At 43.9% G+C, this 21,443-nt stretch overlaps 2 protein-coding genes across 3 annotated transcripts in view; both read left to right on the forward strand.

The window, feature by feature from the left end:
- Positions 1 to 9,575, forward strand: part of LOC111980654 (E3 ubiquitin-protein ligase SMURF2-like) — a gene marked incomplete at its 5' end in the record, with an annotated part of 27,587 nt that extends 18,012 nt beyond the window's left edge. The window contains 13 exon segments of the mRNA XM_070449790.1: positions 1,358 to 1,380; positions 1,383 to 1,451; positions 1,454 to 1,492; positions 1,495 to 1,533; positions 1,536 to 1,555; positions 3,253 to 3,356; positions 3,985 to 4,099; positions 4,740 to 4,918; positions 5,223 to 5,360; positions 5,641 to 5,761; positions 5,923 to 6,124; positions 6,764 to 6,839; positions 7,042 to 9,575. Of these exon segments, the coding sequence (XP_070305891.1) occupies positions 1,358 to 1,380; positions 1,383 to 1,451; positions 1,454 to 1,492; positions 1,495 to 1,533; positions 1,536 to 1,555; positions 3,253 to 3,356; positions 3,985 to 4,099; positions 4,740 to 4,918; positions 5,223 to 5,360; positions 5,641 to 5,761; positions 5,923 to 6,124; positions 6,764 to 6,839; positions 7,042 to 7,141 (1,225 nt within the window).
- Positions 9,576 to 14,815: 5,240 nt separating this feature from the next.
- Positions 14,816 to 20,253, forward strand: LOC111980349 (probable ATP-dependent RNA helicase DDX5). Of its 2 annotated transcripts, none has more exons than XM_024011072.2 (13): positions 14,816 to 14,964; positions 15,743 to 15,920; positions 16,092 to 16,188; positions 16,297 to 16,430; positions 16,549 to 16,614; positions 16,695 to 16,836; positions 16,913 to 17,073; positions 17,167 to 17,339; positions 17,446 to 17,556; positions 17,637 to 17,698; positions 17,776 to 17,835; positions 19,051 to 19,269; positions 19,497 to 20,253. In XM_024011072.2, the coding sequence occupies exons 1-13, from the start codon at positions 14,924 to 14,926 to the stop codon at positions 19,904 to 19,906; spliced, it is 1,854 nt and encodes a 617-aa protein (XP_023866840.1). In that variant the 5' UTR covers positions 14,816 to 14,923; the 3' UTR covers positions 19,907 to 20,253. The 2 variants fall into 2 exon arrangements, with proteins under 2 accessions (XP_023866840.1, XP_023866841.1); XM_024011073.3 differs by having other exon boundaries at positions 19,051 to 19,282; positions 19,497 to 20,053.
- The last annotated feature ends 1,190 nt before the right edge of the window (positions 20,254 to 21,443 follow it).

Raw genomic sequence — 21,443 nt, forward strand, 5'->3', positions numbered from 1 at the left:
GAGACAGAAATGATTCTTTCTGAAACTTTTCCTGTCTGAAGCATATATTGCGGATTATTTGAATATGTGTGGTCCATCTTCTTTTACCGACACTCTTGGCCCCCTTCTCTTCTCACCTCTCTTCATTTTTTCTCTCACTCACACACACACAACCCTTGTTGCCGCTGTACAGCCTGGGTGTTTATGACCTCGTCTCAGGGGTGAGTGTGCCACTATGCCCCACTAAAGTGCAAAAGGCCAGCATGCAAATAATCCTCAATTTCTGGCCATAAAGGCCTTTTGATTCTCTCTCTCTCTGTGTCTGTTGTGTGTGCATGCGTGTTTCTGAGCAGAAAGAGCCTTCCACACCACTGCCGTGGTTCAGAAGTTCACTCTCATGCCAGAGATTTGGGCAGGAGTCAAGGACCTCGTTCACTACCACCACAGATCATACTCATAGCTTGTCTTTTGATCTGGAGGTTAACCGTTCTACAGCACTGATGTGTTATCACAGTTACAGCCACCCACTGAGGTGGTCGTCTTAGCTGTTAGGGACCCTACACAACTTGGTTGTTCATTTATTGGGTTCCTATAGTCAGCAACACATTCCTCTTATGAAGGAACTTGCATTGAAATGTCACCCTGTTTAATAAACAAATAAAGAACCTTCCTGAACAATTTAAGCTGAAGACATGAGGTCTATGGACACACCCTCATTGAACCTTCATTGCTCAGTGCAGATGAGACCGACACTGAATCTATTTGCAGATGTCTCTTGCTTGTAGCCACATTTTGCTTCCCCCCTGTAGAACTGTCTATTTTCTCTTGTCTGTGCCGTGCTGTCTCTCTCTCTGTGAGACCACCGTGGGTCCAGCGCCAGGTGGGGAGTGGAGGGGCATGGCACACACCTGTGAGCTGGCAGAGCCCAGCACGGCAGGGGCCCACGGAGTTGCCCACGAGGAGAGTACGACAGAGCCGTTTGTATGGAGAGCCTGGCGGGGCGTAGAGGAAGGGTCACTGGCTGCACCTCACCTCCGTCCGTTAAGCAGACAGACAATGTGGCACCTACGGACACAACAACCACCTCTGGCTCTGCCCCCTCATGTGTCTTGTTCAGAAATACCACCTCCACCTATGTCTGTGGGCACATGGCAGCTTGTTTGACTTGATGTGCTTCCCAGATGACCTCAGTGTGTTTACCTCTCGTTCTCCAGTCAGCAAAAGGAGGGAGACAGAATTCCTGCCTGGCTTTATTGGAGTTTTTAGGGTTTCTATTTTAATTTTTTGTGTTTTATTTTTGTGTACCTGTACGTGTTCCGACCCCAAGTCTCAACAATGATCTTTCCCTCTCCATCTCTTCTTTTTTCTCCATCCCCAGCCGTCAGAACCAGCTGAAGGAGCAGGCCAGCAGGCACTGGTGTCTCCAGGTAATCTGCCAGAGGAGGCCGAGTGCCTCACGGTGCCCAAGTACAAGAGGACCTGGTGCAGAAGCTGAAGATCCTCCGCCAGGAGCTGTCCAGCAGCAGCCCCAGGCAGGACACTGCCGCATAGAGGTGTCCGCGAGGAGATCTTTGAGGTGAGACCGCGTCGAATTAGTGTTATTCCTCAGTTCTTGAACACAACCAGCATTATTGAGTCTTTAATTAGTATTACTGAAGAGGTTGTCTATCCCGATCCTGAGGAAAGTTCAACTCTGGACATTTTCCTCACTCTTCATACACTTGTAAAAGTTTATTATATATCCAGATAGTTTACCTCACTTTCAAACCTCAAGCAATGGTTTTCCATCCTCTACTTCCCTCTCCTCTCAAGGTCGTTGCTCGTCATGTTCTGTCACGGCGTTATCCACCATGCTATTATCTATGATGTGTGAAGAGAGTTTGTTCATATCCAAAGCAGACTCTTATTTGAAATCAGGCTTTTGTGAAGTGCACTCCTCAGTGGGGGAGGTTTTCTAGTTTGGGAGGTGGGGAGCCTCATCAGAGCAACAACACCTGCAACAGACTACATGACCTCGTAAAATATGTGATGGAATTGTGCTGGAACAGCTTGTCTGTTATCTGAAGGAAGACATTTTTGTTGGCTGATCTCAACACGAAAGGGAGATGGGGGTGGATTTTAAGGCTAGACATAACTTCATCGCTTTTCTGGACACGCCGAGCTGTTAGAAATACGACTGTGTGGGCAAGTGTCAGCTGGTGGACTGTCAAGCTGTCTCAGTGTGTACATTCTATTAAAGATAAGAGGCCTTATTTCTCTGGTGTCACTGCTGACACATCCTCAGTGTAACTGGAGGGCACGGTGGACCAGCTCTGGTGTCACCGCTGACACATCCTCAGTGTAACTGGAGGCACGGTGGACCAGCTCTGGTGTCACCGCTGACACATCCTCAGTGTAACTGGAGGGCACGGTGGACCAGCTCTGGGGGAAAGCGGTGTTATTGTTCCACTCTTCTGTTCTGTCTGTTTACTGTCATTCTCACAATCCACTTTTAATGAGACTGTCCCGATACTTGGAATGTGCTGGACATTGTGGGCCTGTGTCTGCAGCTCTCGGCATGTGGGGTGAACGCACAACCCAGAGTGGGGTGTAATGATCCCAGACTCTTGAGTACCAGGGGGAAAGTTTGTTACTAAAACACTGGTGTTTAATGTTCTACAGAAGCCCCCTCTGGCGAGGAACATGGGGTGTTTCTCATCATTGTTTCAGGACAGTTCCTTCTTTTCTTTGTTTTTTTTTGTCTTCAGCTTGAAGCCATTTGGAATTGCACAGGTCTTTGGTTTGCATGTTTAGGACAGGCAGACAAGCCGGGCTTGGCCAGACTCATGCTCTGCATTCCTGCCCCGTTTCCCATGAACCACTGAGACTGGGACAGTGGGGGTGAGACTCACGGGATCGCTTGGTGGAATGTGTCGCGTTGGAGAATGTCCTCTTATCACCCCCACCTCCTGATAATGCGCTTTGATTAAGGGTGGACTGGACACTCAGGTTACTTTGGCAGGGGAGGAGAGTGCGTAGCTAGGCAGGCAGGGGCCAGCCAAGCTGGTCCTAAATGACAGCACAGGAATGTTTATTCTTTGGCTCGGTCCCCAGAGCCAGCATCACTCACACACAGACGTTACAGTGCAGATAGATGCATCCCTCTGGCCACAGACCCTGGACTGTACAGTATTTACCAGATGGTCTCTGATGGAAGTACTCGGTAAGTTTGGGGATGCAGTCCTCCATCCCAGTCCCGTTCGTTACAAAGGTGTATCTCTGTATGTGTTACAGGAGTCTTACCGCCAGGTGATGAAGATGAGGCCGAAGGACCTGTGGAAGAGACTGATGGTGAAGTTTAAAGGGGAGGAGGGGCTGGACTACGGAGGAGTGGCCAGGTAGGAATCCACAGCAAAGCATGAGGAAAAAACGAAGTTATGCTCAATATGCATCATCATGGAACAAAGAAGATTTCTATTGTGTGTTAGAGAAGTAAATGCACCAGGTCTGGAACCAACAGGACCTGAACAGCTTCTACCCCAAGACATTAGTCTACTAACTAGTTAACCAAATAGCTACCCGGACTATCTGCATTGACCCTCTTTGCACCAACTCTTTTGACTCAAGCATATAGCCAGGTTATCTCGTTGTGTATTTATTCCTCGTGTTATTATTTGTTCTATATTTTTCTCTCTCCGTTGTTGGGAAGGGCCCATCAGTAAGCATTTCACTGTTAGTCTACACTTGTTGTTTAGRAAATATGTGACAAATAACACTTGATTTGATTTTGATTTGAATGCCACCATCTGCTGAAAACAAGGTTGGCCCCCAAGGGGTAATATTGATTTAAAGCACCCAATCTGAGAATTATACTTCTGCTTTTTAAATTGCCATGGAGTATTCACTTTCTGAAATTGATGTTCCCTGCCTTGAAAAAATATTAAATGGATCAAGAGATTTCACAATGGATGTTCTCATCGTCTGTCTCTCTTTATCTGTCCCTCTCTGTGTCTCCTGTGTGTGCAGGGAGTGGCTGTATCTGCTGTCCCATGAGATGCTGAATCCGTACTACGGCCTGTTCCAGTACTCCCGCGATGACATCTACACCCTGCAGATTAACCCCGACTCGGCCGTCAACCCGGTGAGTCAGAGGCCCAGAYGCCGCCACCAGCCCGCCCCACTGTAATGTGAAAGACCAGGTCACATGGACCGCTCATATGCTCTAGTCTTGCACAATCTTTCTGCCTCTGTCTCTCCTCTGCCTGTTTATTTGTTTGGCCTTCCATTTCCCTATCAGCTGTTCTCATGCTAGATGCTAGATCTCCTGGAGACTGGTGATGAATTAGGCAACTATTTAATTGCTGTGTTGAGACTCTTTACTGCCTCTATAGCATTTGGTTGTTAAATCCATCATAAGGGAAATAGTTTACAACTGCAAATAGTTTGGATKCTGCTGCTCACCTTTTGAGTCCTAACCTTTGTTAGGATTACGCACTGCAATAAATTCCCAGCTGTAAGAATAGCAGGTATTTATTATTTACCAAAGGCCCAATCCTAACTTAAGACATGCGTGAGGAAATCTGAGCTATAGCTCAAATCTCCCATCGACATCAATGCATGACTTAAGAAAACGTTTGAGTTGCATGCATGCATCTTAAGTTAGGATTCTGCCTTGAGTTGCTCAATCTTGGTAATTCTCTGAAGACTGGGAGATGCCATGCTAAATGGATGTACTATGAAGTGTTTAAGAGGACTAAAGGTGTTTCTGTCCCCCTCCCCAGGARCACCTGTCCTACTTCCACTTTGTGGGTCGTATCATGGGCATGGCGGTGTTCCACGGCCACTACATAGACGGGGGCTTCACCCTGCCCTTCTACAAACAGCTGCTGGGGAAACCCATCACCCTGGACGACATGGARTCAGTGGACCCAGACCTCCACAACAGCCTGGTCTGGATCCTGTGAGTAGGAAGGAAATGGGAACAACATCCTCACACAGACCAAGATGCGCACACAGAGATTAACATGGTTTTTAATGATAATAGTTGGTAATGGCTCATTTTAATTCATCGGGTGATAATTTGGTGTATTTGAACTATAACATCTACTGGTGTACTTTTAAAGTCCMTAAAATAACCACTCATGATCATGTAGCTACACATGATGAGCTCTTCAACTGAACTTTGAGCCATACATACATTAACATTCCCCCTCCCCCAGCACCATCTCTCTCTAACCCCCCTGTCCGTCTCTCTCACCTCTCAGGGACAATGACATCACAGGYGTGTTGGACCACACCTTCTGTGTGGAGCACAATGCCTACGGGGAGATCATCCAGCACGAACTCAAACCCAACGGCAAAATCATCCAGGTCACCCAGGACACCAAGAAGGAGTATGTCAGGTGAGTACTCCCCCACCGACCCCTCCTCACCACACAGGAAGAGGGTTGGTCTAGCAGTCGACAGTCAAGCCCAGCAGGGAGGAGATACTGTTTGGATTTCAGATGAGCTTWGCKGCAAGTGACCAGCCACAGTTAACTGACCTAGGATCAGGGAGTRAAGTASATGTGAAAGGCTTTGCTATACCCCTCAAAGAGGCTCAGAATCATGGCTTTGCCTTCACGTTCCAGTATGAATCATCGATCTCTGACKCTCTCTTTCCCTCTCCCTCRYTCCCTACAGGCTGTATGTGAACTGGCGTTTCCTGCGAGGCATCGAGGCTCAGTTCCTGGCCCTGCAGAAGGGCTTCAACGAGGTCATCTCCCAGCACCTCCTCAAGGCCTTYGACGAGAAAGAGCTGGAGGTATGAATGAGACACATCCCTCAGACTAGCAGTACTTATCTTTACTGTCCATCCTTTAAAAAAGGACAGCATTCTCCCAGACATCAGCATTTTCCCCATCCATTTCCTCCCTACAGTTTCCCTTTGACTTTCATTTCACTCTCTCCCTCTCTCCACCTCAGCTCATAGTGTGTGGCCTTGGTAAGATCGACATCAACGACTGGAAGTCCAACACGCGGCTGAAGCACTGCACCACCGACACCAACATCGTCAAGTGGTTCTGGAAGGCYGTGGAGTCGTACGATGAGGAGCGCCGGGCCAGGTTGCTGCAGTTTGTCACTGGCTCCTCCAGGGTCCCCCTGCAAGGCTTCAAAGCCCTCCAAGGTACCCTCACAGCRCTCACCCTCCTGGGACATGTACAGTAGCTACATAGTTAGGTTCTCAGTGTTTCACTGCGCTTCACTGGGAGAGTTGCTTGCTAGCTAGCCCTTGTCCACCCCCTATAGGCATGTAATATTGATTGTTATGACGGCTTATAACATTTGTTATGACAGCGTAAYGAATGTTTATGCCAGAGGGAGATGGGTGAGGGTTGTTTGTATTATACTCTACTGTTCCCCGAGGCAGCTCAGCAGGCCTCAGAGTGTGTTGTTGTTGTTGCCTGAGCTGAACCCTCTATGCAGAGCAGGCTGAGCAGTCCAGTAGTTCAGTGGGTCCAGTCTGTCAGACAGGATGCCCAGAGAGCACCCAGGCGTGCAGAACACACTGTGATCCACTGCTCTTCCTGTCTGACATGCCGCTTCACTCTGCTCTTCCATGTTACATAACAGGACCATCGCTGCTGCTGGTCTCAATACCAAGGTCCGCGCAGGCCGATGACAACATACACAAACCCAGTGCTCTTAGTGCCCACACTTGGCGCCGCAGAGTGYTGAGMAAGCTGTCCAGTACAGTAMTGTCTTTTGTGTGTGAGTGAAGTGTGCTCTGCCRTTGTGCTTCACAGTAACTGTTGATATGTTACAGGTGCTGCAGGCCCACGACTCTTCACCATCCACCAGATCGATGCCAGCTCCAACAACCTGCCCAAAGCCCACACCTGGTGAGTGTCTGTCTGCTCTGACCCTGCAGCTTGCCCTTCAGGAACAATSTATGCYTTTGTCAAAGCTGGGAAGGGCAYTTTGATATATCAACATCATGCTTTAGGTTTAGGTTTCCACCCATGTATATGTTAACCATGAACATAGWGAGGTCCTAATACCAAAGGCTCAKGYTCAAGTCTCTCTTKCMCTCTGTTTGTTCAGCTTCAACCGGGTCGACATTCCTCCCTACGAGAACTATGACAAGCTGTATGACAAGCTGCTCACTGCTATCGAGGAGACGTGTGGCTTTGCTGTGGAGTGAGACGCTGCTGACGCAGGGGTCGGCAGGAACAAGGAGTGGAGGAACTCGACCATAGTCAGAMCCCACCATCCAGTTCACCCAGGGGAAGGGGCGTCTGTGGTCCAGTGGCCCAAGGACTCTCTCGCCCACAATAGGGACATGTGGCCAGGCCGAGGGGGGGTGGCAGAGGAGACCTGAGCGAGCAGTCTCGTCTGTCTAGGGGTTTCCCCTCACCCCCCTCTTTTAAAAACAAACATTTTCAGCTGCTAATAACTCAGACTATTTACTAACTTGTGGAACTGCAAAAATGGCTGGCTCTTCCTTTTTTTAATAAGTTTAGTTTTAGCATTATAAAAAATAGTCAGTATTCCATGTAGCTACGCACCATCTTACCAAGCAGAACAKGAAGTCCACAACTAAACAAAACATTGGCCACATAAACAAGACWGGTATCACTGGTTTGATGGAGTACATTGTTACCCAYGGTTACCAACAACACTGAATGGTGCTTGGTATGTTTGGAGGCAGGGACTGAAGGGAGCATGAAGGCTCCTTAGCACCCCCTGGTGACTGAGTCCTTTTCTACTACAGAGGACTCTTGGGGCATCTATCTTCACTCAGAGGCTGGACTTTGGAGCACATGTTCAGAACTTGACCTTATGGAGAAAGACATGCAGGGCCCCATTGTCAACGACCCTGTCCAAAGAAAGCGGGCTGGTTTTCAGCGCTCCATTCCCAGAAACCAGTGTCACATGTCTGACATCTAAGCTTGTTTGGAAATTTAAATAAATAGCTTGAATGGTGTTATTTTTATATAATGGGAAAATTTAAAAAAGAAACACTAAAATTATATATAATATATATAATTTATTTCTGTTATATTTCAGAAAGCTTTTGCCATTATTCCAGAAAAAAAAAGCCAATATTAAAAGTGTTACTGTTTAAGCTTGAAAGAAGTACACTTAGATTGCTGTGGGGGAAATCTTTACATAGCCTCTTTCCTACACCGTAAGTAGAGAGGTGGTCTTAAGGGTGGGTTGTCTTTAATACACACAGTCCTCTGAGTGMCATAATACTTTTGACTGAATCTTTTCAACTATTTAGATATTAACYTGACCCTTTAAATTCCAGTGACATCATCCAGTAGGTACTTGTGATGGGGTATGTATGATGAGTTCCATAGGCCTTTCTCATGATTTCATGATTGTTTCTACCATGGTGATCTGCTCTGTCCCCACAAAATAATGGCTAAGAGTCCCTGCTACCCTGATGCATTTTGTTATGTGAAGATTACACACATCTTTTGTAAGTGCTACTCTTGTCATTCTGGCAAATAACTACTACTACCTTCCGGTTATGGTCTTCTGGTGCTAAATAAGACAGCAGTTTGCTCAATTCTTTCAAGATATTGGCAACCAGTCTTATACMTGGGGCTGAGATGGGCGCATAGCAAATAACATACAAAAAGTTGCAATGAATTGAACAAACATCACTCAGACCTCAAGCCACATTCTCAGGAGATGTCATATTAGTTGTTGTATTATTTGGGAGCTGACGTGGTCAGATACAAAACCTTTTCCTCTGTAATGGTTGAATGACTTATACAGTACATTATGTTGAGTGGCTATAAAGTCCACATTTGTCATATGTATTGTAACCCAACAGTAGACATTGACATGTGATAGTTGGGGTTCTATATCTCCATATTGGCTATAAATTAAATCTGAATGAATGAGATGAACCCCCTAAATCTACTCACCTGAACCTAGCTCTACAAGTATGGGTTTGGGGGAGAACATATTTATTTTCTACTCATTCAAACAAATTGTTGAATGTTTTCTTCTTCTTTTTTAAAGGCTGCCTGTCTAGCAATCTATGACCGTGGACTGTTCTTAAAGTTAGCATACATTGAAAATGAATTGCTCATCTTTTTCTTTTATAGAGGTGTATGCAAAGTGACGTGTCCTCAGATGGTGCTTTGTACTGTGATAGGTTATTGTTCATTAATGTGGATCACACAACCTGTAATTTATCTTTAACTTAATTTTKTATTTTTTTCACACATACAGAACTATTTGTCGCCGTATGTACTAGGTGACTTCTATCTATTTACCAGATAGGTCATGGACTGATTGATTTTATATCTAAACATATTCATTTACTTTAAAAGGCACAAAAAGATCCCTCGACAGTCTGTTTCTTACACAATCTCTCTGCATTACTCCATAGCTGCCTCCCTGAAGAATGGAACTTTTTATTAACAAGTCAAATTTTAGATGCAGCTTTTTGTTGCTTAATTTTTTTGCATGATCCACGAGCAGGACTATATCTCTTATAGCTGACTGATGCAATTAGATGTACTTAACACTATCATTTTTGTAAGAGTATTTTATTTTTGTGTGTAATTTAGGTCTAATTAAACTTGCCTTTGTCAAATAATATGAGGCACCTTGTATGTGGCGGTGCCTTTTGTCTGTGTATGTGAGAGATTTTGGGGGCTTTCAAAGGATTTGGGCAGAATTTCGCAGTATTCAGGAGCTCAATTTGAGCTCCTGTGCATTCAATTTCCTTTGATCATCATTGACGTCACTACAACTGGATTGGAGTCCACGTGTGGCAAATTCAATTGTTTGGACATGATTTAGAAAGAAACACACCTGTCTATATAAGGTCCCACAGTTGACAGTGCATGTCAGAGCAGAAACTATATCCTGAAGTCCAAGGAACTGTCCTTTTATCTCCAAGATAGAATTGTGATGAGGAATATATCTGGGGAAGGGTATAAAACAATTTCTAGAGTGTTAAAAGTTTCTAAGAGCACAATGGTCTCTATCATTGGAAATTTAGAAAATATAGAGCTGGTCGTCTGACCAAACTGAGCAATCAGGCAAGAAGGACCTTGGTCAGGGAGGTGGCTAAGAACCCCAATGACCACTAACAGAACTGCAGAGTTCCGTGGCTGAGATGGGAGAACCTGCCAGAAGGGCAACAGTCTACAGCAATTCATGAATCTGGGCTTTATGGAAGGGTTCCTCCTGAGATATAATATTATACTGAACAAAAATATAAACAGCATGCAACAATTTCAAAGATGTTACTGAGTTACAGTTCATAGAAGGAAATCTGTCAATTTAAATAAATTCATTAGGCACTAATCTATACATTAAACATGACAGGGAGCCAGGCCCAGCCAATTAGAATGAGTTTTTCCCCACAAAATGGGCTTCATTACAGACAGAAATACTTATCAGCACCACCCCCTCAGACGATCCTACAGGTGAAGAAGCCAGATGTGGAGGTCCTGGGCTGGCGTGGTTAAACCTGGTCTACAGTTGTGAGGCTGGTTGGATGTACTGCTAAATTCTCTAAAATTACATTGGAGGCGGCTTATGGTAGAAATGAACATTCAATTCTCTCTCAATTCTCAACAGCTCTGTTGGACATTCCTGCAGTCAGCATGCCAATTGTGACAAAACTACATTTTAGTGGCCTTTTGTCCCCAGCGCAAGGTGCACCTGTGTAATGATCCTGCTGTTTAATCAGCTTCATGATATGCCACACCTGTCAGGTGGATAGATTTTCTTGGCAAAGGAGAAATGCTCACTAACAGGGATTTGTGCAGAAAATTTGAGAGAAATAAGCTTTTTGTACATATGGAACATTTCTGGAATATTTTTTATTTCAGCTCATGAAACATGGGACCAACACTTTGCATCTTGTGTTTATATTTTTGTTCAGTATATATTATTTACAGTATATTATATTATAAAAAGGGACATGACAGCATGTCTGGAGTTTGCAAAAAGGCATGTGAAAGATTCTGAGAGCATAAGGCAAAAGATTCTGTAGTCTGATGAGACAAGAATTTAACACTTTGGCCTGAATGCAAAGCGCTATGTCTAGAGAACCAGGCACAGCTCAACACCAATCTAACACCATCCCTACCGTGAAGCATGGTGGTGGCAGCATCATGCTATGGGGATGCTTTTTAATGGCAGGGACTGGGAGACTTGTAAGGATAGAGTGAACAATGAATGGAGCAAAATACAGGCAAATCCTTGATAAGTACCTTCTTCAGAGTCTAAATGACCTTAGACTGGGGCAATGATTTACGTTCCAACAGGACAGCCAATGCAACACTGAAATGGCTTCCAAACAAGAATGTGAAAGTCCTTCAGTGGCCAGACAAAGCTCTGACTTGAATCCCATTGAAAATCTGTGGAAAGACTTGAAGATTGCTGTTCACTGCCACTCCCCATCTAACTTAACAAAACGTGAGAAAATCTGCAAGGAAGAATGGGAGAAAATCCCCAAATCCAGATGTGCAAAGATGATCGAGACATACCTACGACGACTCAAAGCTGTAAGCGCCACCAAAAGTGCTTCTACAAAGTATTGACTCGGGTGTGTATAAATTGCAAGTGTATAATTTGAGCAGCATTATAAGAGCCTGGTAGCAGCAGTTGTGATGTGTGCTAAGGTGCAGAGAATCAGCAGGTGATCAGTCCAGTTCAAGTGTTCAGCAGTCTGATGGCTTGTAGATAGAAACGGTATCTGAGCCTGTTGGTATCAAACCTAATGCTCCGATACCGTCTCCTTGACGGTAAGGGAGAGAACAACTCGTGGTTTGGGTGTGTGGGTCCTTGATGATGCAGCGTGCCTTCCTCCGGCACCGTTTAGAGTAATGTCCTGGTTGGGTGTAAGCACGGTCCCAATGATGTACTGGGCTGTCTTCACCACCAGCTGGAAGGAAATTCCACAATCAGTTCCTTTGTTTTGTTGACGTTGAGGGAGAGGTTATTTTCCTTAGCAACTGTAATTGAGAATAGCGTAGTACATGAAGAGTATTGTCTGCTAACGGGTCTCTGACTTCAAATCAGGAAAGGGGATAAGAGAAGGGTTACTTTGGAAATGAGAAAGATGACATTGGGCATTTTATATACAGTATAAGAGCAGGAAATGTTAAACAAAATCTGGAGTAACGGCTGTTATTACAATACTACACTAGTTTGATTACCAGGATACAATAAACAGGTCAGTTTAGGGCCGTGTTTACTTGAAGATGAAGTATTATAGCACACTAGTATGTTTTATGTCATCCTTTAACCAGCTTTTAAATCTTGACAAAGTGGGAGCTGTAAAGCTTTTCATTTTAATTTGAGCATTTATTTGAATTAGAATGAGTCTGGCATGTCCTGAGCAGCAGAGGCGTGAACTGAAGTGCTTTCATCAATGATGATGGTGGTGATAGGAGGGGGCTTGGGGTATCAGTATCTATTTGCTCAGACAAAGGAATGGGCATACATAAGGTAATTTTTGGTAGTGTGATGGACTGTATAGGCCTAAACAGATTGTTTCTGTGGTAGCCTACAGCCAACCTTGACATTGATGTTATTTCGTAGATCCAATCAGTGGTACACCACTCTGCATATTAAACTTGATCACATACAGTGCCTTCAGAAAGTATTCACACCCTTTGACTTTTTCCACATTTTGTTGTGTTTTACAGACTGAATTTAAAATGGATTCAATTTAGATTTTGTGTTACTGATCTACACACAATTACCCATAATGTCAAAGTGCAATTTTGTTTGTAGACATTTTTACAAATGAAAAGCTGAAATGTTTGGAGCCAATAAGTATTTGTTATGGCAACCCCAAATAAGTTCAGGAGTAAAAATGTGCTTAACAAGTCACATAATAGAATCCACCGACTAACTCCTGTCTCTTATACACATCTAGATGTGTATAAGAGACAGACATTAGATTTTGTGTTACTGATCTACACACAATTACCCATAATGTCAAAGTGCAATTTTGTTTGTAGACATTTTTACAAATATAATTCCAATTTGACATTGAGGTGTAGGATGAGACATTGATATTGTAACCTGTCTCTTATACACATCTAGATGTGTATAAGAGACAGCCCTCTATCTACCAAAATATACTATAGTGTACCTTAGTAGCGCTTCCCTTCCTCCTCTTCATACAATTATATGTAAGGTCCCTCAGTCGAGAAGTGCATTTCAGCACAGATTAAACCACAAAGACCAGGGAGATTTTCCAATGCCTCATAAATAAGTAGATGGGTGAAAATAAAAAAAGCAGACACTGAATATTCCTTTGGATGCGGTATCAATGCACCCTCAGTTGCCGGAGAGGAAGGAAACCACTCAGAGATTTCACCATGAGGCCAATGCTTATTTTAAAACAGTTACAGAGTTTACTGGCTGTGATAGAAATGGGATTTGTTTGATTTGCCACAAACATAATGCTTGTATTCAGGACAAAAAGTGAATTTCTATGCCACTTTTTTTGCAGTTTTACTTTAGTGCCTTATTGCAAACAGGATGCAGGTTTCCGAATATTTGTATTCTGTACAGGATTTCTTCTTTTCACTCTGTCAATTAGGTTAGTATTGTAGAGTAACTACAATGTTGTTGGTCGATCCTCAGTTTTCTATCACAGACATTAAACTCAGTAACTGTTTTAGAGTCACCATTGGTGAATACTTTCCGAAGGCACTGTAATTAACGGCAGTAGCCTATTAAAGGCATTTTAGTGAAAAAATATATAGACATCTGACCCAGAACTACACTAACAAGTTCTGAGGTTAGGGACCTTTTACTGTAAATCAACATTTTCACATTACAGAGCAGCTTTTCCAATTTCCAAAAACCCTTTACAGTCTATTATTCATTAAAAACATAACCTGATTAAGTGGCTTTAGGTCTACCATATTTTACGCTAAAGTACTCAGCAGAACTCTAATTTTAGGGAGATGTTCCTGCATATCGACTGCACTAGTTTGAGACTGCCATCTAGCCATAATTTTTTTTACTGGATGTGCTTTCTTTGAGCACTGACGTCACTTATGGTAAAAGGAAAGCAACCGGATCACAACTGKTTTTTTTTGTACATATGCTTTCGCCAACAGGTTTCATTAAATAATCCCAAGTGAAACACCCAGAGAGCTATGTGTAAATATATCGCTCTGATACACCTAAAAGCGAGAATTTGTTTGTCAAACGGCAGTCAAGCATCGATCATCATGTCACCAGAATTAGACCCTCAATATTGATTGGAAATGAGCATCAAGATCACCGTGAACTTTTACCAACCTGTGAAGTTCATAATAATTGATTTCAAATGTAGCCCAATAAACTGAATGGTTTCCCGAGTCATACCATATCGTCGCGTGAATTTCTCACATAAATCATTTTACTGACACACCGTCGGCATTTATGTCACAGCTGTTAATACGGTATGAATTTACAAGTATAAAACTAGATGGAAACGTGGTTATTGTGACACACCTGATAAAATGTGATACATTGACAATAATACTAATACCTAGCTAAATTCCACAAGTTGTACACAATAGCATTCTGTCGTATTAGAGATTTAATTTGGCATAGCTTATGTTTCAAAACCTTTTTTTATATAATAGATTTCCATATGGGATACAGATACTTTATCTATAAGGCGCCTTCAACATTATAAACACATTGCGACAAAATTACCTCCTCCATTTCACAACATTTTCGGAACATAGACGCAAAATATGCACGTGTTCCTTCCAAATAGCTTTGAATGTGACGTTATGCAATGTGCTGCGGTGTAGTCAGTTCATGGCGGATTAATACTTCACTCAGACCGTGACACTTCCTCATGCAATAAAAGCCGAATCTCTTTTTTTAGTTCACCGGCATTTCAGCATCATCACGGCAGTTCGCGTTTGATATCGGATTTTCAGGCGTAGTTTATTTATCGTTTTTATTTATACAATTTGTTTACAAGATGCCTGGATTTTCCGACAGAGATCGTGGTAGAGATAGAGGGTAAGTGTTTGAATTAATTTTAGGCGAATTTAACACCTCGTTGTCTCGCCAGAAATGGCTGACATGACGCACGGGATAACGGTAGCTAGCCTATTCGTTTAGCTAGCTAGGTATATTTCGTATTTTATTTTTTTACTCAGACTGCCGTTTTTTAAAACTTTTAATGTTACCTATCGAAATGTATTCAGAATCAGAAAGGACCAACGTTTTTGTAAAGGCCTCGTTTCGTCATGAAACTAGTAAGAGGCCTGATCTGAATCCGAAAAGTCTTAGCTGGAGGCCTGTTTATTAAAATACGAACAAGCTAGTCCGCGGTTGTAATTTTTTAATTCACGTTGTCACATTTTCATAACGTTAATCTTAACATTAACATTGTGCCTCATCGTACAGCAAATGTCCGATAACCGGTAAACTAGCCGACTAAATATATTTGTACGCCATGTGGCATTATTGAATGCGGATACAAAATGCCGGCCGKTTTTTTTTTTTTCATTGTTCCTGTGCTGGATATATGTTGAAGATTGCTGTTTTTTTTTAACGTGAATCAGAGTCCAATAAGCCAAGCATTTCTTCTAGTTTGTTGAAACGCTGGCAGTAGCTTCTGCATTGTATTGAAGTTGGGGTAATGTTTAATTAGTTACACGCTGACTGCTAGTTCTGTTAAATCTAAAATGTACTTTTCTTTGATTGTATTTACTCAAGCGAGTTTATCCACAGGTAACCTACATCTCTTTTACATTGGTTGGCGTGACTAACATTAGACCATCCATTTCCCCAGTTATGGCAGCGGACCACCTCGTTTTGGAGGCGGCGGAAGAGGAGGAGGTGGTGGTGGTGGGGGGAAGTTTGGTAATCCCGGTGATAGACTGCGCAAGAAGCACTGGAACCTTGACGAACTCTCTAAATTTGACAAGAACTTTTACCAAGAGCACCCCGATGTTACTCGGAGATCTCCGGTATGTAATCCAGTGCTCAAAATCCAGATGCAGCTGAATTTTCTGTAAATGTTACAATTTTCATGTGTTCTTACATAGGTTCATTTTTTCCCCATATCACCAATGGCCATTTGGTGTAGTTTTGCATTGCCATGCCAATTGATCTGAGTCTCTACATGTTTGTCATTGCAGCAAGAGGTTACACAGTACAGAAGTACTAAAGCTGTTACTGTGAAGGGGAGGGACTGCCCTAATCCAATTATGAAGTTCCATGAAGCCAGTTTTCCAAGTATGCACATCCACTAATATCTGACACATTCAGTTGAAATATTTATTTTTGTTCCAGACTTGTCTTCAATCTGGGTTTGTTTTCATGTACAACCCCCTTTTTCCACAGCCTACGTTATGGATGTCATTAACAAAGCAGGATGGTCAGAACCAACACCGATCCAAGCACAGGGTTGGCCACTGGCGTTGAGTGGCAAGGACATGGTTGGCATTGCACAGACAGGCTCTGGGAAAACTCTCTCGGTAAGTGTGAGAATCTTAGCCTTGATGACTATTCCAGCAACTTAGAATGGCTCTTAAAAATAAGAGGACTGATAGTGTTTTTCTTTATTGTAATGCAATGTAATTTTTCTTTTTGCAGTACTTGTTGCCTGCAATCGTGCACATTAACCACCAGCCTTTCCTGGAACGTGGAGATGGCCCTATTGTAAGTACCCATGGATATTCAGACTTGTATCTAATCTCGCATCCACCCAACATGGATTTATGGTCCAATCTTTCTTTCAGTGCTTAGTGCTTGCCCCTACCCGTGAGCTGGCTCAGCAGGTCCAGCAGGTGGCGGCAGAGTATGGCAGAGCTTCTCGCCTGAAGTCTGTCTGCGTTTATGGGGGYGCGCCCAAAGGGCCTCAGCTCCGTGACCTGGATAGAGGTAAGTTCCACAACCACTCTATGTATTTGGCTGATTTGAGTCTATGGAATTTGGTGCTCAAGATTGTTTATTATAGGTGTGGAGATTTGCATTGCCACACCTGGCAGGCTTATTGACTTCCTGGAGGCAGGAAAGACCAACATGCGCAGATGCACTTACCTGGTCCTGGATGAGGCTGACCGAATGCTCGACATGGGTTTCGAACCACAAATCCGAAAAATTGTGGACCAAATCCGAGTGAGTTCTGTTGTGATGCATTAATGTGCTAATAGTCTACTGATCTCACTTGGTACAGCGAAGGGAAAATTCTGACACCTTCCTTCTCTCCAGCCTGACCGACAGACTCTGATGTGGAGTGCCACCTGGCCCAAAGAGGTGCGCCAGCTGGCAGAGGACTTCCTGAAGGACTACGTCCAGATCAATGTGGGAGCTCTGCAGCTGAGTGCCAACCACAACATCTTGCAGATCGTGGATGTTTGCAATGATGGCGAGAAGGAAGACAAGTGAGTCCTGTGGTATTTCTGTACTGTATATGTAATGGGTGGAAAATATGACTTAGACGCTTTTGTTTAGTCACTAATTGAATGCTTCCCGGCCTTCCCCTTCCAGACTCCTCCGCCTACTTGAGGAGATCATGAGTGAGAAGGAGAACAAGACCATAATCTTTACAGAGACCAAGAGGCGATGTGATGAGATCACTAGGAGGATGAGGCGGGATGGGTAAGTGGCATCAATACTTCGTTCTTTAAACTCGGTACTCATGTGTTTTACTGGACTTAATTGACACTTGCTCCTTTTAGTTGGCCAGCAATGGGCATCCATGGAGACAAGAGCCAGCAGGAGAGGGACTGGGTGCTCAATGGTGAGTTTTATCACAAGAACAATTTAGTATGAGACAACCTCTTATGTCCAGCTATCAATTTCCTTTCCTTTTTTCAGAGTTCAAGTTCGGAAAGGCTCCAATTCTCATTGCCACAGACGTCGCTTCCAGGGGTCTAGGTTAGTTTCATTCTGTCCTTGGTCCCTTGTACCAACTTTTTTTCTGAGAAAGTGGTTCTTTCTGTAACTTCTGCCTTCTGAGTTTCTCCCCTATCTGAAGGAGCGGTCTTTTGAGGCAGGGCCTTGGCATGACACGCCCAGGTCTCCAGAGGGGGAAGGAGGACTCTTGGAGGTGTCCTGACTGGGACATCACCCAGTCACATACAGAGGTGGCGGGGCCTGAGTGCTGACTATCACGCTGGGCTGCCCAAAGGGGGGCCTAAATGAGGGTTAGCCGCTGCACCCCTGTAAATGCAGCTGTTCTCTGGCATCGGTTTGGACTGCTTCACACCCAAGCTCATGGCTCCACCAGGCTCTGCTGTTTCCATGTCTTGCATGTCGGTTTGGGCATTGTATTGCAAGTCATCGAGTTCTGGAAGGTGTAGCTTTTCTCAAACATGTTTGACAAATGTGGCAGTTTCCTAAACTTCTGTTTTGAGAGCAGTTGTAAGTCCAATTACACGTTCACCTCTGTAATGATATGGCTACTGGCGCTTAGTGTCAGTGGGTCATGTCAGTTGGCTGGGGACAAAATCCAAGCTCGCACTCCTCCCTCACCTGCGTTTCAAGTCATGTCGAGACCTGCCAACGAGAGACATTTGATCACGTGAACACTGGTTCTTGATGAGACTGGGGGTACTTTTGTTATGGGTCACAGGAGTAAGTTGCTCCATCTTTTAGCTTTCCCCAATTGGTTATGGTCTTCTTATGGGTGTGTGGGAAGAAAGGGCCTTCGTTATCATCATATGGTCCTTGTTTTGGCACATGAGGCAACAGTGCGCATAGTGGCCTTACTGTGTAGAAGCACCCTGCAGTCACTTGGCATTGTGTTGGGGGTTTTCTGCAATGGGAATGGACTAGTGAATGCATACTCCTTTATGGTAAGACTTCTGATCCTTGTTTAGGGGTGGGGGCTGTTGAGAATTAATTGAGAGGTTATCTGGATTGGAAGCATTTGGAGTGTGCATCGTTTCTCTCTTCCCACCGTAGTATCCCCACAGATTTAGTCTTTCTGAAGTTGTCTAATGCTATTCTTTACAGCCTAGTGGAAAACCCAGCTACATCCAGTGAATGGTTGTACTAACTTTGCTCTTTTGGTCTGGCTGTTGTGGTGTGCATCTTTGTGCGCTCCCTCTGCTTTTTTTTTTTGTTGCCACACTGCAACACATCCTACAGATGTTGAAGATGTGAAATTTGTCATCAACTTTGACTACCCCAACAACTCTGAGGACTATATCCACCGCATCGGCAGAACTGCCCGGAGCCAAAAGACTGGCACAGCCTACACCTTCTTCACCCCCAACAACATGAGGCAGGCCAGCGACCTCGTTGCYGTGCTCCGTGAGGCCAACCAGGCCATCAACCCTAAACTCCTCCAGATGGCGGACAGAGGAGGTAAATCTAATTGGTGAGATACAGGAACTGTGGTTCAGCTGCAGCCATTTTTTTCCCCCTTTTTTTGTTGACGTGGATTGGTTTGGCACAGTCAAAGCTATGGGATCTTGATTCATTTTTGTGTTAGCCATTTATTTACCCCCTACAGTGTTTTCCCATGTACCCATTTCATATCACTCAAACTAGCATGAAAGTCCATTCTAATTTGTTCTTGTTKTTCCTTTCAGGTCATTCAAGGGGAGGCAGAGGTGGTAGTGGATTTAGGGATGACCGCCGGGACAGGTACTCCTCCGGGGGCAGGCGTGACTTCAGTAGCTTTAGGGACAGGGAAAACGATAGAGGTTTTGACAGTGGACCAAAGAAGGTCTTTGGCACAAATTCACAGAGTGGAGGCTATGGGGCAAGTGGCTTTGACAAAAGCGGCAATGGTTTTGGCGGCTACGGCAGCAACGGCCAGTCAAACTATGGTACCAGCCAGGCCGGGGCGTTCCCAACGCAGAACTTCCAGGCCCCACAGTTTAGTGCCAACCAGGGAGGTACACAGAATGGCATGAGCCATCAACAGTTCCCCTTCACGCAGCAACAAGCGCCACAGCCCATGGTGCCTTACTCAATGCCCCCTCAATTCCCACAGTAAACATCCACATGAAAGTAAAGATGGTAACTTATTGCTTTTTTGTCTTGTTTAGTCCTATACTCTATCCAAAATTGTACTGTTAAATTTTTTACACAGGGTTCAATTGATTTTTTTAAACCTCTATCAAGTCCTTGTGGGGGGGGGGGGTCCTGCAGTGCAGCAATAGTGATGGTGCACAGTTTTGCTTTCTTTTACTTATTTAATTTGKTACATTCCTCAGTGATGTTTAGTCTTATTTTGTACTAGTTCTTGCAGATGTATTGTTTTGTCCCACCTGTACCATTTAAAGTGATATGTTAAGATCTTAACTGGGAGGCATGGCCTTTCGATTAAAAACCAAAAATACATATCGTGTTGTCTTTTTTTTACACCATTACATGAATTTCAGTGAATGCTTTACTTCAACATCAGGTAAATGGCTGAACGCTCAGGAGTGGTAATCTTCTGTCTAGCAGAATCTATGAACATTGTCAATAGCTTAAATTAGTGAATGCTTATGCTTGACTACACCGCACCTGTTAATACTGGGGATTGAGATGTGCAGTTATGCCAAATCAATGTAATAGTACTGTTGGATTTAAAGACTTCCTCTAGAGCTATTTATTTTTTGCAAATGGCAAGGAGTTCAGAGCTATCTCATCTAGCAACTCAATATAACACCCCCCCTGCTTGTGCTATGGTGACATTGTCAGCCTATTGATGTACCTTATGTAAATCAGGGGTTAAAGGAGACTGGAGTGACACAATCAATGATTAAACAACCTCCACATTTGTCAGTGATAATGGGTACTGTCTGACCTGCCACTAAGCTGAATTTCCCTAAAATTGACCAGATGGGTAACTGCATATACCTAATTCGTTGTCTAAATGCCGAGGCAAATGTGCACATGTCACCCCCATCGGTTTTGCAGGTGTCTGTGCAATGCTAGGAAAGGCTCTCAGCTGGTATGGCGGCTGTCATAACCGTTTTAGTTTTGAGTCATTGGTTCTTCTGCTGTGGATGTAATACTTTACCTAAAGGAGGGAGGGGCCTGTCTGTACTGGAAACAATACCAGCTGTCATGTCGAACACAGCCTTCTAAATATTGACTTAAGTGGCCGCTTTCGATTTCATTTTTTGGGGAAGGAAAATTGTCAGTCAATTTCATCCGATGCCATCCATCCATTATGGCCTGGATTTACTCAAGTATTTACCTAACATCTTTCTCTGCCTGCTTTCACTGAGCAGCACATGAAACCATCCTCACCCATCCCTCTAGCAAGCTGGTGAGGGTTGGGTAACTGGTTGACCCTGTCTGCCCACTGAGGCGTTGGCAGGGACTTGTTTGGGTGAAGTGACACAAATCTATTAAAGCTCAACACAGATGAAACAACTGTATTAAAGGTTTTGACACCTTGTACTGTATCCATTCTAGATGGCAAGCAGATAGTGACTATATTGTGATGTCTGACCCTGCTGGGGAAAAGCATGGAACTCATGAGCTCAGTTTCTTCTAGATGGCTTGAGGGTGAGAGGTACATATTTTTACAACCGTGA

The sequence above is a fragment of the Salvelinus sp. IW2-2015 genome, linkage group LG20, assembly GCF_002910315.2.
Source record: "Salvelinus sp. IW2-2015 linkage group LG20, ASM291031v2, whole genome shotgun sequence".
NCBI lineage: Eukaryota > Metazoa > Chordata > Actinopteri > Salmoniformes > Salmonidae > Salvelinus > Salvelinus sp. IW2-2015.